The sequence below is a fragment of the Henckelia pumila genome, chromosome 1 (assembly GCF_033568475.1).
Source record: "Henckelia pumila isolate YLH828 chromosome 1, ASM3356847v2, whole genome shotgun sequence".
In the NCBI taxonomy this organism is placed as follows: domain Eukaryota; kingdom Viridiplantae; phylum Streptophyta; class Magnoliopsida; order Lamiales; family Gesneriaceae; genus Henckelia; species Henckelia pumila.
Genome location: NC_133120.1, coordinates 98,697,586 through 98,713,439, shown reverse-complemented (window position 1 = coordinate 98,713,439; position 15,854 = coordinate 98,697,586). Strand labels below are relative to the sequence as shown.

The 15,854-nt window shown below is 40.3% G+C and overlaps 2 protein-coding genes across 2 annotated transcripts; both read right to left on the bottom strand.

The window, feature by feature from the left end:
- Positions 1–6,845: 6,845 nt before the first annotated feature.
- LOC140887806 (iron-sulfur cluster assembly SufBD family protein ABCI8, chloroplastic) lies at positions 6,846–9,583 on the bottom strand. The gene is made up of 2 exons (XM_073295300.1): positions 8,089–9,583; positions 6,846–7,282 (listed from the first exon to the last, which is right to left on the bottom strand). The coding sequence occupies exons 1-2, from the start codon at positions 9,496–9,498 to the stop codon at positions 7,064–7,066; spliced, it is 1,629 nt and encodes a 542-aa protein (XP_073151401.1). The 5' UTR covers positions 9,499–9,583; the 3' UTR covers positions 6,846–7,063.
- A 1,386-nt stretch (positions 9,584–10,969) lies between these two features.
- LOC140876378 (polyadenylate-binding protein RBP45-like) lies at positions 10,970–15,604 on the bottom strand. Its single transcript, XM_073280335.1, has 7 exons — positions 15,177–15,604; positions 14,081–14,546; positions 12,407–12,462; positions 12,188–12,318; positions 11,997–12,093; positions 11,757–11,914; positions 10,970–11,288 (listed from the first exon to the last, which is right to left on the bottom strand). Exons 1-6 carry the CDS (start codon positions 15,474–15,476, stop codon positions 11,762–11,764), a joined length of 1,203 nt encoding a protein of 400 aa, XP_073136436.1. The 5' UTR covers positions 15,477–15,604; the 3' UTR covers positions 10,970–11,288; positions 11,757–11,761.
- Between the last annotated feature and the right edge of the window lie 250 nt (positions 15,605–15,854).

Here is a 15,854-nt window from a genome sequence, read left to right as displayed (position 1 = left end):
AATTACAACTTAAAGAAAAATTGTTCTTGCAACATTTAAGAATAATATTTACGTAAATTGTAAGCACTCCATGGTCTCTTCAGCATCTTTCCCTTTGAATCTTCTAAGTAGTAAGCATCCGAACTGAGCCTCATCACCACCTTGTACGGTCCTTCCCATTTAGGGTCGAGCTTCCCTACAACCGCATCTTGAACTCTTCTGAGTACCAAATCTCCTACCTGGAATCCCTTCCTACGCACCCGAAGATTATAGGATTGAGCTATCCTGCTTTTGTATGCCTCCATTCTGATGGCAGCAGCTTCTCTCTTTTCATCCAAAAAATCTAAGTCTTCCATTCTCCTTTCTCCATTTTTCTCATCATAGAAAATGATCCGAGCTGACTCTTCTCCAATCTCTGCCGGTAGGACTGCCTCATTTTCATACACCAGACTAAATGGAGTCTCTCCAGTCCCAATTCTCGGCGTAGTACGATACGACCATAACACACTAGGAAGCTCTTTCACCCAATTTCCTTGGGCTTTTCCCAAGCGCGTCTTCAAGCTTTGCACCAAAGACCGATTAGTCACCTCCACTTGACCATTGCTTTGAGGATAATGGACAGATGTGAAGTGCTGTTGAATTTTCATCTCTTTACACCATGCTTGCACCCGAGCTCCTTGAAATTGTCTCCCATTATCAGAAATGAGCTTCCTAGGTACCCCAAATCTGCATACTATATTCTTCCATAGAAATTTCAGCACTTCCCCTTCAATAATTCGAGCCAGGGCCTCCGCCTCCACCCACTTAGAAAAGTAATCAATAGCGACCAACAAGAATTTCTTCTGGGTTGGGGCCGGAGGGAAGGGACCCACAATATTCATTCCCCACTGATCGAAAGGACACGCTGCCACGATTCCTTTCATTAACGCTGCTGGCTGATGCTGAAGTCTGCTATGTCGCTGACAACTGTCACAAGAAGTCACCAAAGCTATGGCACCTTTCAAAATAGTAGGCCAAAAATATCCCGCTAAGAGAACCTTACGGGCTAGAGAATAAGACCCCAAGTGATTGCCACAACACCCCTCGTGTATCTCCTTCAAGATATAATGAGCTTCCTTAGGGCCTAAACACTTGAGAAGAGGTCCAGAAAATGACCTCTTATAAAGAACTCCCTCCACCATCACAAAGCGGAGACTCCTCTGCTTCAACCGATATGCCTTCTTTGGATCCTTTGGTAACTCGCCCTTCTCCATGTATTCCAAGAGCTCTCTTCTCTAGTCACTCTCTTCCAGAGCTAATGGTGTGAGCTCAGTAGAAGGTGTTAATTCCACTTGCACGACTACGTCTCTGTTCTTCCAGTTATGAAGTGAGCTAGCCATCTTGGCAAGATAATCTGCTTTTTCATTGCTCTCCCTCGGAATTTGTTCAAACATTACCTCATCAAAGAGGCCCCGAGCTTCCTCTATCGCCCTCATGTATTCCTTTAACTTCTCATTTTTCACTTCATACGTTCCATTAACCTGCTGAGCTACTAACTGTGAATCAGAGTAGAGATGCACCCGAGCTGCCCCAGCTTGCTTAGCTGCTCGGAGGCCGATTAACACAGCCTCATACTCTGCCTCGTTATTAGAAGCTCGAAAATCCAACCTAACTGCCAATCTGATCTCATCTCCATGAGGAAAGATCAAAAACACCCCCACTCCACATCCTTCATTATTAGAAGAGCCATCAACATATACTTTCCACAAATCCTCTGCTTCCACATGTCTCGTTTCGGCCAGGAAATCTGCCAACGCCTGAGCCTTAATGGCTGACCTTGGTTCATACTGGATGTCATACTCACTGAGCTCCGTAGTCCATTTCACCAATATTTCCGAAATATCAACTCGAGTCAATATCCTCCCAATAGAGTTGTTGGTCAGTACCACAATAGGATGTGATAGAAAGTAAGGTCTGAGCTTCCTTGCTCTCATAACCAAGGCCAACGCTAGCTTTTCCACCTCCGAATACTGGAGTTCTGCACCCTTAAGGGCATGTGAAAAGAAATAGATAGGGTGTTGAGCTGCTCCCTCCTGCCTAATAAGTACTGAACTGACTGCCTCTTCTAAAGCTGATAAATAGATGTACAATGGTTCACCAGAAATTGCCTTAGCCAACACAGGGAGTTCAGCTAAATAGCTTTTTAGGTCATCAAATGTCTTCCCGCATTCATCATCCCATTCAAATTTCTTGGATTTACGAAGCACTTTGAAGAAAGGTAGACTTCTATGAGCTGATCTTGATATAAATCGAGACAAGACTGCTATCCTTTCTGCCAACCTCTGAACTTCTTGCAGATTACGAGGAGCAGACATGGATCGGATAGCCTGCACCTTCTCAGGATTGGCCTCTATGCCCCTCTCAGTAACCATGTACCCCAAAAACTTACCTCCCCTAACTCCAAATACACACTTCTCCGGATTAAGCTTCACCTGATAAGCTCTTAAAGTCGAGAAAGTCTCCTCAAGGTCGGCCAACAATCCCACATCATCCTGAGACTTCACCAGAATATCATCCACATAAACTTCCACATTTCTGCCAATTTGGGAGGCGAACACTCTGTCCATGAGCCTTTGATAAGTGGCCCCTGCATTCTTCAAACCAAAAGGCATCACTCTGTAACAAAAAGTTCCATGAGAGGTAGTGAAACTTACTTTGTCCTGATCTTCCTCCGCCAAAGGAATTTGGTGATACCCCTGATATGCATCCATGAAGCATAAGTACTGATGACCTGCCGTAGATTCAACCAACTGATCGATTCGAGGCAGTGGATAACAATCTTTGGGGCATGCCTTATTCAAGTCTCTGAAATCGACACACATCCTCCACTTTCCTGAGCTCTTAGGGACCAAGACCACATTTGATAACCAAGTAGGGAACTGCACTTCCCTAATGTGTCCTGCCTCAAGGAGCTCATCCACTTTTTTTTTAATAACCTTATCCTTTTCCGGTCCAAAGTGTCTCTTCTTCTGTTTTATCGGCCCCACTCCCGCAAGAGTGTTGAGTCGATGAACCATAATTTCCGCACTAACCCCTTTGAGCTCTGACACAGACCAAGCAAAAACATCCTTGTTCTTCTCCAAGCAGTCAACCAATCTTTGCTTCACTAATGGGACGAGATCAGCAGCTAATTTAAAAATCTGAGCTCCCGGGATTAATTCCACCTTCTCATTACCTTCTTATGACATCAGAAGCACCTTCTGACCAAATACCCTCGATGTTCGACCTACTGAAACCATTCCTACTTCCCTCTTCTTTTTCTTTGCATCAATCTTCACCTCATTCACATAACACAACTGAGCTGCCTTCTGATCACCCCGAACAACCCCCACTTCTCTTCCACTTGGGAACTTCAAATTCTGATGATAGGTGGATGCCACGGCTCGGAAATCACTCAGGGCAGGGCACCCCAATATTCCATTGAAAGAGGATGGTGCATCCATCATGGTGAAGCAAGCCATTTTGGTTACTCTCTGCTCTCCATTTCCAAGAGATAATGGGAGCACTATTTGTCCCAACGGTTGCAAAGCATGACCCGTGAACCCATACAACTCCGTGGTGATTGGGTCCAACTCAAATCCTTCCAACTTCATTTGATCAAGGGTTTCTTTGAAGATAATGTTTACTGAGCTACCAGTATCAACAAAGATGCGAGCCACATCATAATTGGCTATGGTCAAGGTGACCAATAAGGGATCATTATGAGGTACCACCACATCCTTTAAATCTTTCCTTCCAAAACTAATGTTCGGATCAGTAGGACAGCTAAGCTGAGAATTTACCTCAAAATTTTCCAATCTGCGCCCGTGAGCTTTGCGAGCCCTTCCTGAATCTCCATCTGTAGTGCCTCCTGAAATCATAGGTGATTTGCAATTTGCTCAACCCTATCTTCCTGACCATTTTGTGGAGCTCTTCTTTGATGATCAGGTTGGTTTCCCCTTACTTCATTTCCCTTATCCCTCCATTGAGGAGCTCGGCCTTGGCGAGGAGGATTCGCTCTCCGAGTCAGCTCAGCCCTGAGTCGAGCATCCTCAGAAATAATTCTCTGCAACTCCTCGCCTAGCCTCTGGCAGTCATTAGTGATATGCCCATACTCCTAATGAAAGTCGCAAAACTTGTTGGATGGCGGTAACCGCGGGCCTTTCTCAGCATTCCGATGCCTCACAAGCGCTCGCCTATCCTCACAGAATTGCATTGCCTTCTCCAGGCTTACTGAGAGTGGTACGTAAGGGTAGGGTCCCTTAGCCCTGTTCATCTCTTCCGCAACCCTTTGTCTTCCAACTTCTGCCTTCCCTTCTACCTTTGCTCTTATCTTGGTACTTGGCTTACTCCCAGACGTTCCTTCATGTCTCCTTTGCCTCTGTGCATCCTCCAAATTCACATACTTCTCAGCTCGACTAAGGAGCTCATCATAAGTCAAAGGAGGCTTCTTGACCAAAGATTTGAAAAACTCTCCTCCCCTCAACCCTTGAGTGAAAGAGTTTACCAAGGTATCAGCAGTGGCCGCAGGTACTTCCAAAGCTGCTGTATTGAAGCGCTGAACATACTCCCTCAAAGGTTCCACCTCAGATTGCTTCAGATTAAACAAACTAAGAGAGGCCTTCAAATATTTTTTGCTACTCGCAAATTGGTGTAAAAAGGCTGAGCTGAAGTCATTGAAACTTCGAATGCTACCAGGCTGTAAAAGGTTGAACCATTGCTGAGCTGATCTCACCAGAGTGGTGAGGAAGACCCGACATTTAATTGCATCCGTATATCTGTGCAACAGGGCTGCATTTTCAAACCTTCCCAAATGTTCCTCTGGATCTGAGCTCCCATCATACTCCCCTAAGGTGGGTTGCTTAAAATTCGCAGGGAGTTCTTCATCTAAAATAGCCCGAGCAAAAGGGCTTTTCCTCTGTATCGGCCCAGGCCGACCTCCGACTTGCCAACCCAATCTCCTGATCTCTTCCCACATCGCATCCATTTGGTTTGGCTGACCTCCATGTGGAGGGGGAGGAGGTGGTGGATTCTGACCCATGGCTGTTTGCACCGTTTGAGTGATGAACTGGTTGAGCTGATCTACAGTCATGTCCGCCACATTTCCTCCTCCCCTCCCTCTTTCTCTTCCTCTTCCCGCCATATCTACGCCTTAGCTTAAATTTTCCACAGACGGCGCCAATTGATATATCTCAATAAAGTGATCTCCTTGGATGAACTAATGAAATTCCTCCAACAGATGAAATGATGAAATTCCTCCAACAGAAGATGAGTTGTTGCTGACCTGAAACCACAAACAAGAGTGTTAAAGGGGGGCCGGAAGGTGTTCCGGTGTATCCCCTCCGACGCTCAAGTCAGATGCTAGGATAGCGAAATATCGAGAGTGGTGTGTGTACACGAGTGAAAATTAGGATGCAAATAATGAAAGTGAACATGGTATTTATAGGAAAGAGCTCCGTATTTAACGCCTACCTTCCTTATCAAGAACTCGAAAATCCCGGGATCACAATCCCGAATATCTAGGCTGAGATCTCGCCCGAATCTTATCTTAAACACTGATCCTAACATCCTAGCTGGCTCACCAAGGTTGCCGAACAAATCTACGAAGCTAACTCCCTAATGACCTCAGGGCTGAGCTGAGCTGGGAAGTAGGGCGGGAGAGCATGGCCGAGCTCCCGAGCTGAGCTGGGAATTATGGTGGGGAAGCTTGGCCGAGCTCCCGAGCTAAGCTCCCGACCTGAGCTGGGAATTATGGTGGGGGAGCTTGGCCGAGCTCCCGAGCTGCCGAGGCCGAGTTCCCTATCTCTATCATAGCTTGCCAAATAATAGCTCTTGGAGCTTAGGGTCATCGATGAGCTGAGCGAATCTCCTCCCGGGTATCACAAACCATATTCGTAAGTGTTACAAAGAATCCTGCCGAAGCTCGATCGGTCCGTTGGATTCTCTCTGTTTTGATAATAAGTAATAATTTGGGCTCTATTTTAATTTCCGTAGCCTGCAGAGTGAAGTCTTATTGTGTCCCTGATGGAAGACATTGTACTGGAATTAGAAATACCCACTGGAAGCTGAGGTTTCATTTATTTTAATTAATTTTAACCAAAGATTGAGAATTAATGAGAAGTCATTGGCCTGCATATCAAAGATAACCGAGTTTTTCATCTACTCTATATTAAAAACACAGTAGGTTTTTGTGAGACGGCACGACGGATTTATATCTTTGAGACAGATCGACTGAGTTTATATTTACAGTGAAAAACGATATTTGACATAAAAAATATATTTTTCACGAAGACCGATCAGAGATTCCGTGAGACGGTCTCACTCTCATGCGAGATTTTGTGTGTATTTAAATTTATATTATATTATATACAACGAATTAAGCAGGGGATATTCATGTGACTGAACCGTGTTGTGGAATGCGAAAGCCGGCGTGTACGTGATTCAACAAGTTGGACTTTAATTTGTTTTGTTTTTTGGAGGAGCCGGCTATGTGCTTTTGGAGTTTTGACTCCTAATATTGATATATATGTATAGATATTTTGCGATCTAATAAAATATAAATAAATGTTTAACGTATAATAGAACAGTGCATATTATTTCTTTGCAATATCGGGATGCTCCTCAGTTCTCATGGAGGAAAGGCAAGTTAAAGTAGTGTTTGAGAGACCTTCAAAATTTGGTTAAAAGAAAAGCTGAAAAGTGTAACACCAAAAGCTCTCCCCAAACACTACTTAAGAAGGCTCGAGACTCGCCGATATGGGCAAGCTTTTCCGGTTAGCACTTGCCAGTGGACTCCGAAAGATTCTCGAGTCCGACACGAGCAACAGCAACCCTGAAAACAAACGCCGTTAACAGGAAATAGCGATTTTATTCACCAAAACTCGTTTGAGTCATCTTCATTTTTACAAGACAGAAACAAATACATATGATGCATTTACAGCAAGCTCTTTTGAAATGGACTCAGAGTCTCAGACTGGACACAATTTTACAGACCAAAACTAATAATCTAACATATCTAGGAGTTTAAGCAACATATGAGTGTCATTTCTTTACTGTTATTTGCAGCTTAACCAACTGATCCTTCCAACTTCAAGCTCATGAGCTGGTTCACCTCGGCGCCAAATTCATCCGGAAGTTCATTGAAGACATCCCGGCAGAACCCAGAGATCATGGAAGCCATTGCTTTCTCATAATCAATACCTCTTTGTTGGAAGTAAAATAACTGGTCATCGCCAATCTTCGAGGTGGTGGCTTCATGTTCCACACGAGCCGAGGGGTTTTTTGTCTGTTAAGAGAACAAGTTGAGTTGATAGAGAACCCTCTAGTCTAAAAGATTTTTATGCTACAAGTAAGAACTTCTGGATTCGTTTTGTGATGGTTCCAGCTTCTAAATTTGAGGGGTAAAAGCTAATTATACCATCAAACTTTTGGAAATCACATAAACGAGCACCGGACCTACAATATCTTCAAAGACCAAGAATATATGAACGAATTCAATCTCCTTCTCTAGACATGTAAACCTAAGATAACTAAAATCCGAGAAGCTTAGAGCTGTATCTTGCTGGCTGTCACCAGGACTATTGCCCCCTCAACACGTGACATGCTGAGATTACTATTATCACCTTACCAGACTCGACATGAGCATCAGGTAAAATTTATTCCACAAAATTCCCGAACTATTCAAATTAAAATGGCAAAGATATACCAAGTGAGTCCCTCAAAATAAGCTTATAATAATAATAATAATAATAATAATAATAATAATAAAATAATTTTTTTTTTTTTAAAAAAAGGCCAAGGAGAAACACAAAGAAAATCTGTAGGAGCTTATGATTTTGGGTTTTAAAGTCAAACCACATCAGAAATTATGCAGGAACTTATAATTTTGAAGTTTAATTTCGACCACATCTCTCCAACATCTGGAAACAACTAACACGGATCACGAAACAGAAGCCAACTGACAAAAGAGAGGGGCCAAGGGTGCAATGATACGTGTCAATCTCATAAACACAAAACCAATGAGATCGGTTTGATGAATCACAGATCAAACCAACAAAACCATACAAAAAATGCAGAGTTTCAAATAAAAACCTGAATATATGGATAGGTATTGGCAGCTGCATTATTTCCAATAAGCATAGAGTCGCATTGAGAGGAATTCCGAGCATTATCTGAATTGGACAATACTTGGACTAGACCTCTGTAACAGTTCCTTGAATGCCCAGCAGAAATTCCTTTCGAAATAATTCTACTCTTAGTATTCTTCCCCTTGTGTATCATCTTTGTCCCCGTGTCAGCCTGTTGGTAGTTATTGGTCAGTGCCACAGAATAAAATTCACCAACAGATTCATCACCCTCTAAAACAACACTAGGGTACTTCCAAGTAATAGCGGAACCCGTCTCAACTTGTGTCCACGATATCCTTGATCGAGCTCCAGCACACAAACCTCTCTTGGTCACAAAATTAAAGATCCCTCCTTTCCCTTGAGCATCACCGGCATACCAATTCTGAACCGTGGAATACTTGATCTCGGCACCTGTGTGGCAATACAACTCCACCACTGCTGCATGTAACTGATTAGTATCATACGAAGGAGCAGTGCATCCCTCCAAGTACTCCACTGAACTTCCTTCATCTGCAACTATCAAGGTCCTCTCAAACTGCCCAGTTTCCATGGCATTTATCCTAAAATATGTTGAAATTTGCATAGGACACTTTGTGTTCTTAGGTATGTAAACAAACGAACCATCACTAAATACTGCTGAATTCAAAGCTGCATAAAAGTTATCATCTGCAGGGACAACTCTCCCAAAATACTTCCTAACCAAATCTGGATACTCTCTGACAGCTTCAGAAATAGAGCAAAAGATCACGCCAGCCTCCTCTAAAGTCTTCCTATGCGAAGTGGCAATGGAAACACTGTCAAAAACCACATCAAGCGCCATTGGCTTAACATTAGCCAACCGATTCCTTTCATTCAAAGGAATCCCGAGCTTATCAAAGTATCTAATAAGCTCAGGGGCAGCCTCATCAAGACTATTCAAAGTTGGCTTCTTTTTTGGCTCAGAATAATAACAAATATCTTGAAAATCAATCCTAGGGTACTGATTATCAGACCATTTAGGCTCTTTCATATTGCAAAATCTCTCGTAAGATTTCAATCTAAACTTCAACATCCAATCGGGTTCACCCTTTCTAGAAGAAATGAACCTCACAGTTTCCTCAGAAAGCCCCTTGGGGATGGAAAATGAATCAATCTCCTGCGTGAAGCCCCATTTATAGTCTCTTTTCAAGAATTTTTGAAGTGGGTCAACGTCAACGACATCTGCAGTTGATGTATTCTTACCTGAGGAATCAGCCCTAATCTTGAGAACACCTCTTGAATTAGAGCTTCTGGTGATGGGAGATTTGAAGCTGGGGTGAAATAGAGTTCCTTTGCAGAGTTCCGGTATGGGTTGTGGAGAGAAGGGTGAAATTCCGTTGGAGAGAAGAGCAGCCATTCGCGGGTTGTGGCGGCCAACACTTTCTGCAAATGGGAAATCGTTCGTTACTTCGTTATGCTGTGAGGGGAGGGTGAGGCCACCAAAAACCGATGGGGTTTTTTATTCTTTTTCTTTTTCTTTTTTTTTAAAAAATAAAACTGAAAGGGATTTTTCAAATATGTCGTGCGATGACCACGAGCCATACAAATCTTGACTATACTGTATTAGAAATGTAGGAAAAAAAGGGAAAATTACAATCAAGCCCCTGGGTATTACCTCTATGAGACAGGTGTATGTATCTTATTTATTCAAATCACGGGGCCCCATATAATTTAGTGAGATCCACATGATTTGAACCAATAAGTGATTAACATCATGATAGGATAATACCCATGGGGTAGGATCTAACCTATCGGAAAAAAGATCCTTCCAATGTCACGTAAACGTTAACTCCTCAATTAATTACTACGTGTATCAATTTTTAGGCAAAATAGAATTTCATTAATAAATATTTCATATACATACCACAAAAATCTAAATATGTGGCAATTAATTATTAATGTAAACATATCATATTTGATATTATTGCAGGAAATGTTCCAGCTATCTTTTTTTCCCACTCATAATGTAGTCGAATTTTTGGTATCAAAGCTAGAAACTTATTTGTCGAATAAATTCAATTATGAATACTTTTCAATTAAGAATAAGACAATCATAAAAAAATAATGTATATGTTTCAACATTAAATTAAACTTTCAGTATTACTTCAAAAAAAATAAATTAATTAAACTCTCAGTATCACCATTCACCCGCATTACTGTGGTTACCATGTCAATTAAGCTGTTAATATATTGAATTGTTTCACCAGACAGAACACATTTCCTGAAAAAAATTTCTTGGATGAAATTATTTAAACACGCTAGAGTGAGAAAAACAGAAAAATCGATGCTTGGCTAACTTTGTAGTATCATAATGAGTCATCTTATTGTATATACAATGAAAGTAACGCGATTACACGTTAAAAATACGCCAAATAAAACGAAAAGATCTCTCCATCAAAGATAGTTTTGAAAGTTTAAAAATCATGTATAACATCCTTCAACGGACTTGTACAATTTTTTAAAATCTTAATGTCCACTCTATGGTATAGAGCGTACATCAGGCACAGCTGGAAGATGAGACCAATCACTAAGATAACAATCAAATAACTTGACTGCGACATTTTGGACCGAGCGTCCAAAAATCCCCGCAATCCTACAAAGTCGTCAAAATATGCTAGGATGTGCAAAATTTATGTCATTTAGTTTAGCTTTGGCAAGAATAAGTATCATTTATCAACCACAATAATGCCGGTTAATCCCAATTTAAGATTTGTCAATCACCATTTGTCAATCACCAAGATTTCGGCTCCTGTGAAGAATTGGCTCGATTTAACCACAGAAATAAAAGCGGCTACCAAAATACCGTTTCAACTACAATAATAAGATAGTAAAGATCGAATTCAGAATCACATAGAACCATCTCAAGGACAAAAGAACAAACAGGTATAACATTGAAACGAGACATGATCTCCACTCTCAGTTTCTAATGACAGTGAAAGACTTCAACGCGACATAAATTTAGTTCAAAACAGAAGCACAGAAGGAACTAAAACGGCTATGCACCTAACAATAGTTTAAAGATCCTTCAACAGCAGCATTTCACTGAAAGAGTAAACAGCTCCCATCTTCTTACCAGCAACCTCGTTACGGAGCTGTCTTTTTCTTTGATAGGACACGATAGTTGAGCTGTAAGTCACCCTTCCATGCCTGTAGACGATGGAAAACTAGGTTTTGATTATGTTACGACAAGATACAGTACCATACTGTTAACAAATACATGGGAATCAAATCATCTTTTTACAGAATAAATGTCTTGATTCATGAAATACTCGCTTAACTTTAGCTTCTTGCAAAAGACAATGGGTTTCATTTTGGTCTAAAACCAACTCTTGATGCCATGAGTAAATAAAGTTTACTCTGAATAAATTTTAGACTGAAGACTAAACAAGCACACATATAAACAGAGCTTGGAGAAAAATTTAGCTTCACGAGCAAAAATGTTATGCAACTGATGAGGCAGACAAAACGAGAGAAAATACAAGAAAAATTACCCGCATTGTGAAATGCAATGACTGAATTAAAATACCACAAGCAAAAAACAGAACAGAAAGCGGGGATGAAATGAAGAAATCAGACTTTCCATTTAGTTATAGAATTCATCAGCATATGCATTACCGAGGCTACTGCTGCTGTTGGGTAGGGGCTGGATAGTTACCATATCCAGGGTAACCTGAATAGTACATATTTGTGTCCTGTGGGGCTTGTGCGTATCCATAAGTTTCGTATCCAGGGGTATATCCATAATATCCACCGTTCGACTGGTTGGCATCAACCTGACAATGTAAGATTCAAATAGATGAATACCATGAGAATGCAAGATTTGAAATTGAAAAGTTACAAAATGGGTAAAGTAACCTGTTTGTTTGAAGGACTACGGCCCCATGAGAGTCGAATGGTCTGTCCTCCCAGCTGTGTTCCACTTAGAATACGTATAGCTTCTTCAGCACAGCTTCTACACATATAAGTAAAAGATTAAAAAAAATCATGTAATATTTTTTTACATATATTAAAGGGAGAAAAAATAACTGCAGGCACAATCAATTTACCTATCAGCAAATTGAACAAACCCACATCGTTTGCCTACAGGAATTTTTACATGAATCAATTGTCCATATTGTCCAAAAACCTGCCTCAAGTGGTCATCTGTGACATTAGGATCCAAATTCCCAACAAAGATCTGATGTGAAAAAACCAAAACTCAAACTGTGAACAAATGTTTTTTTAAAATTTAGCATGTATGAACAGTAGTCAATAAATTTACTGACAGTTGTGTTAGTCGGATCATCCTCACTTGCTGTTCCCTGAGAAGTCTGGTATGAGGCTGTAATCATGAGAAAATGCAAGTGAGGGAAAGCCACAGGATGACAGGAAGGGGAACAGCGGAGAAGTAAAACAAATTTGATGCTAGATTTCAGCTTTTTCGAAAAACTGCAGGTCACATTCTCGTGAGAAAATCCAAATGGATGTTGTATGCATTATCATAATCCAAAACCTTGGATACAAATTAATACAAAACTATAGGCAATTCAGAATATTTTCAACACAAATTAGAGAGAGAAGAAGATAATTTCAAACAGAATGCTAACAATATGAGAGATAAATTCAAATAGAAGGCGGAAAAAAAATGGTACTGCACATGGAAAAAAATAAAAACAGAATGTTACAAGGAAAACAATCATTGATGAGACAGGAACTGGTCATTCAGTCAACTTACCAAGCACAAGTGTTGAAGACTATTGCGCAACGACATGATAAGTAATGGCAAAATAATAGAACCAAGTCATTTTCAATATTGCAATTATATTTTCCAGTTCAATATCATGCCCCAGAAACACAATTTGAAACATCTTACACATTTGACATTACACATCTTCAACAGGAAAATTTACGAACCGATACCACTGTTGTGCATCAAATGCAAACAAACCAGTCAACCCTTCAAGAATTGGCTGGCAAACCAGCACCAATATCAAAATAAGAAATAGTATCTGGAAATTGTTTGGTAACTAAATTTAGCTAGAAACAATTCGATGCACACTGGAATATAATTAACCACACTCCAAATTTTTGAAGACTTTAAAGGGGAACACCAAAATAGAACATTATAACTAAACCAAATAGAGTACAACTTACAGAATGGGAAGCATTGGGTACACTGAGAGAACTAAAAAACTCCATGATGTAAGCAAATTCACTGACCTTTGTCATTTGCCCACTCTTCATGGTCAGCCTTTTCTAAATGAAGTATCTCCAGCCTCAATTCAATAAAGAATAAAGGGTGGGAAGATAAAAAAAAAAATCTAATAATTACTAATGGCACGAAGGAAAGTGGTACATGGATATCTTGAGTTGTTGTAGCAGCTGAGTTTAAAGTTTGAAAAATAGATGGGCTTCAAATGTTAAGAGTAACTTAATTTGTCTGAGAGCTTGGATAATAAAGGACTGACGGAAAATAAAGTAGAATCGCGGTATAATTAAAGCCTCAAAAAGCCAAAAGTAAGTGAACGTTATAATAAAACTGACCTACAAAAAACCAGGCACTAAAAAGGTTATCATTTCAGCTGATATTGTCTCCAGGCCCCTATATGATAGAGCCTCCTGACACCCTGCTTTGAGACAATGGGAGTTTTTCATAAGATTATGCAAGTTTTTAACACTTCTGAACCTAAAATCTAAAGTACTGGAAGGAAATGACATTATCCGCGCTTATCTTCAAGAATTCAAACTCAAAGAAAGCAACTTAATAGCACTGCTCAACAAAGACACATCATTATTGGAGAATTCCAAAACTATAATGCCACCAATTCATTGAAACTGCGAAAATTCAGAGATCAAATCAAATGAAAGAGAAATTAATATCAAACTCAAAAATTGCACGAGAATTCAATGATCCACTGGTCAATCCAAACTAAAGTCAATGATAAAAACATGGTGCACACCTTTCGTCTGGACACCCACTTTCTGTTTGTTAGCAGCTGGACCAATCCGCATGGGTCTAGTGGAACAAAACCTTCCATTCATCTCAGTCATAGCACGAAGTTGTTCACTTTCATCACTAAACCTCACGAATCCATAACCCTTTGTACGTCCTGTAGTCCTATCTGTGACAATCTTTGCACCCTTAACTGAAGGATAATTGGCCCTAAAAGTTTCTTGAAGCATGAAATCAGTAACATCAGCTGCCAAATCTCCAATAAAAATGGTATATTCAGGAGAATCGTCATGCTTTTCACCCGCACCCATGGAGGCCCAGTTCATCCTAAACGTTTGCTCAACATTTGGGATTAGGGTTCCATTATACATATGCAGGTTTTTCTCTGCAGCAGCGTGACTAACAAATTCAATAAATCCATAACCTTCTGATTGTCCAGTTTGCTTGTTGCGAATGATTTTGACAGAGGCTACCTGAAGGATAAAAATATACATTAGGTTTACACACAAAATGAATAAAATAAAACGGAACATAAAGTTTAACCAGCCTCAACAAACAAAATTATAATGTTATGCTGAAAAATAACTCCTTTTCAAGATAGAAATGCCATCCGTGCATATATTATAAGGTCAAAATAAGAGTGAAACATAGAGGAAACTTATGAAGAGTCAACAAGAAAGGTAAATAGGGGTGCAGATGTAAAAAACCTGAAGGACACACAGGCATTGGCCAAAATTTTAACCCTGACCAATGTCCCAATAATGAACACACTTTACATTCAACCATGCAATAACATAAGGATACTTTAACAAAAGAAACAAAGAACAATTAAGAGAAATAAATTCAACTAGAAACTTCACTGCTTAATCCAACTGACGCATCCTAAAACTTAAATCTTTCTCGCTAGATAATTTTTCACACATTCATTTCTTATAGTATAAATCGAGCATGAACGCAGCACACTAGATAAGAAAAAAGACTTCGTCTTCTTCGAAAATATCTTACAAACGCATGAATCTTGATATTTCATAATTAACAAGTAAATCTACAAACAAACATTTCTTATACGGGTATTTCGTTTTCTGTGGAATAAGGGGACATACCTCGCCAGAGGATGCGAAACAGCTATATATGAACTGCTCATCCATCCAGTTCTGCAGATCTCCAATCCAGAGGCTACGTATTCCATCGTCCGCTACAGGTTGAGCAGTGGAAAATTGCTGGGGCATTTGAGGTGGCGCGGTGGCCTGTGGAGGCTGCTGTTGATAGTAGTATGCCGAAGCCGGTGGCTGTTGGGGCGGGGGAACCTGGTACTGTGGTTGTTGAGACGGCTGAGTCATCCACGGCTGTGGTGGCTGCTGCTGGTATTGCGGCGGGACCATGGTGTTTCCTGGCTGCATCATCGTTGCGGACGTGTGCGTGCTTGAGAGAAAAAGGATTGGAGCGAAACCCTAATTGGATCTGCGGATGAGGGGCACTGGAGAGAGAACCCTAGTTAATGGCCGAGGCTTTTTGGCAATTCCTCCACCACAAAGATATACATATAAATATTCCAACATATACATATGTTTTGTATAGTATTTTGTATATATAGAAATTTTATCAACCCAATAAATGATATTCAACTTATTTTCGAGTACTAAAACTCGATACCGTATTTTAATTATGCGAAAAATAAAAATAAAAAAAACAACTAAAACCCGAGGTCGAAAACGAGGTGAGAAAATATTGTTGGACAGTTGAAAAGTCCTCATATATATATATATATAGAGTTTTGCTAT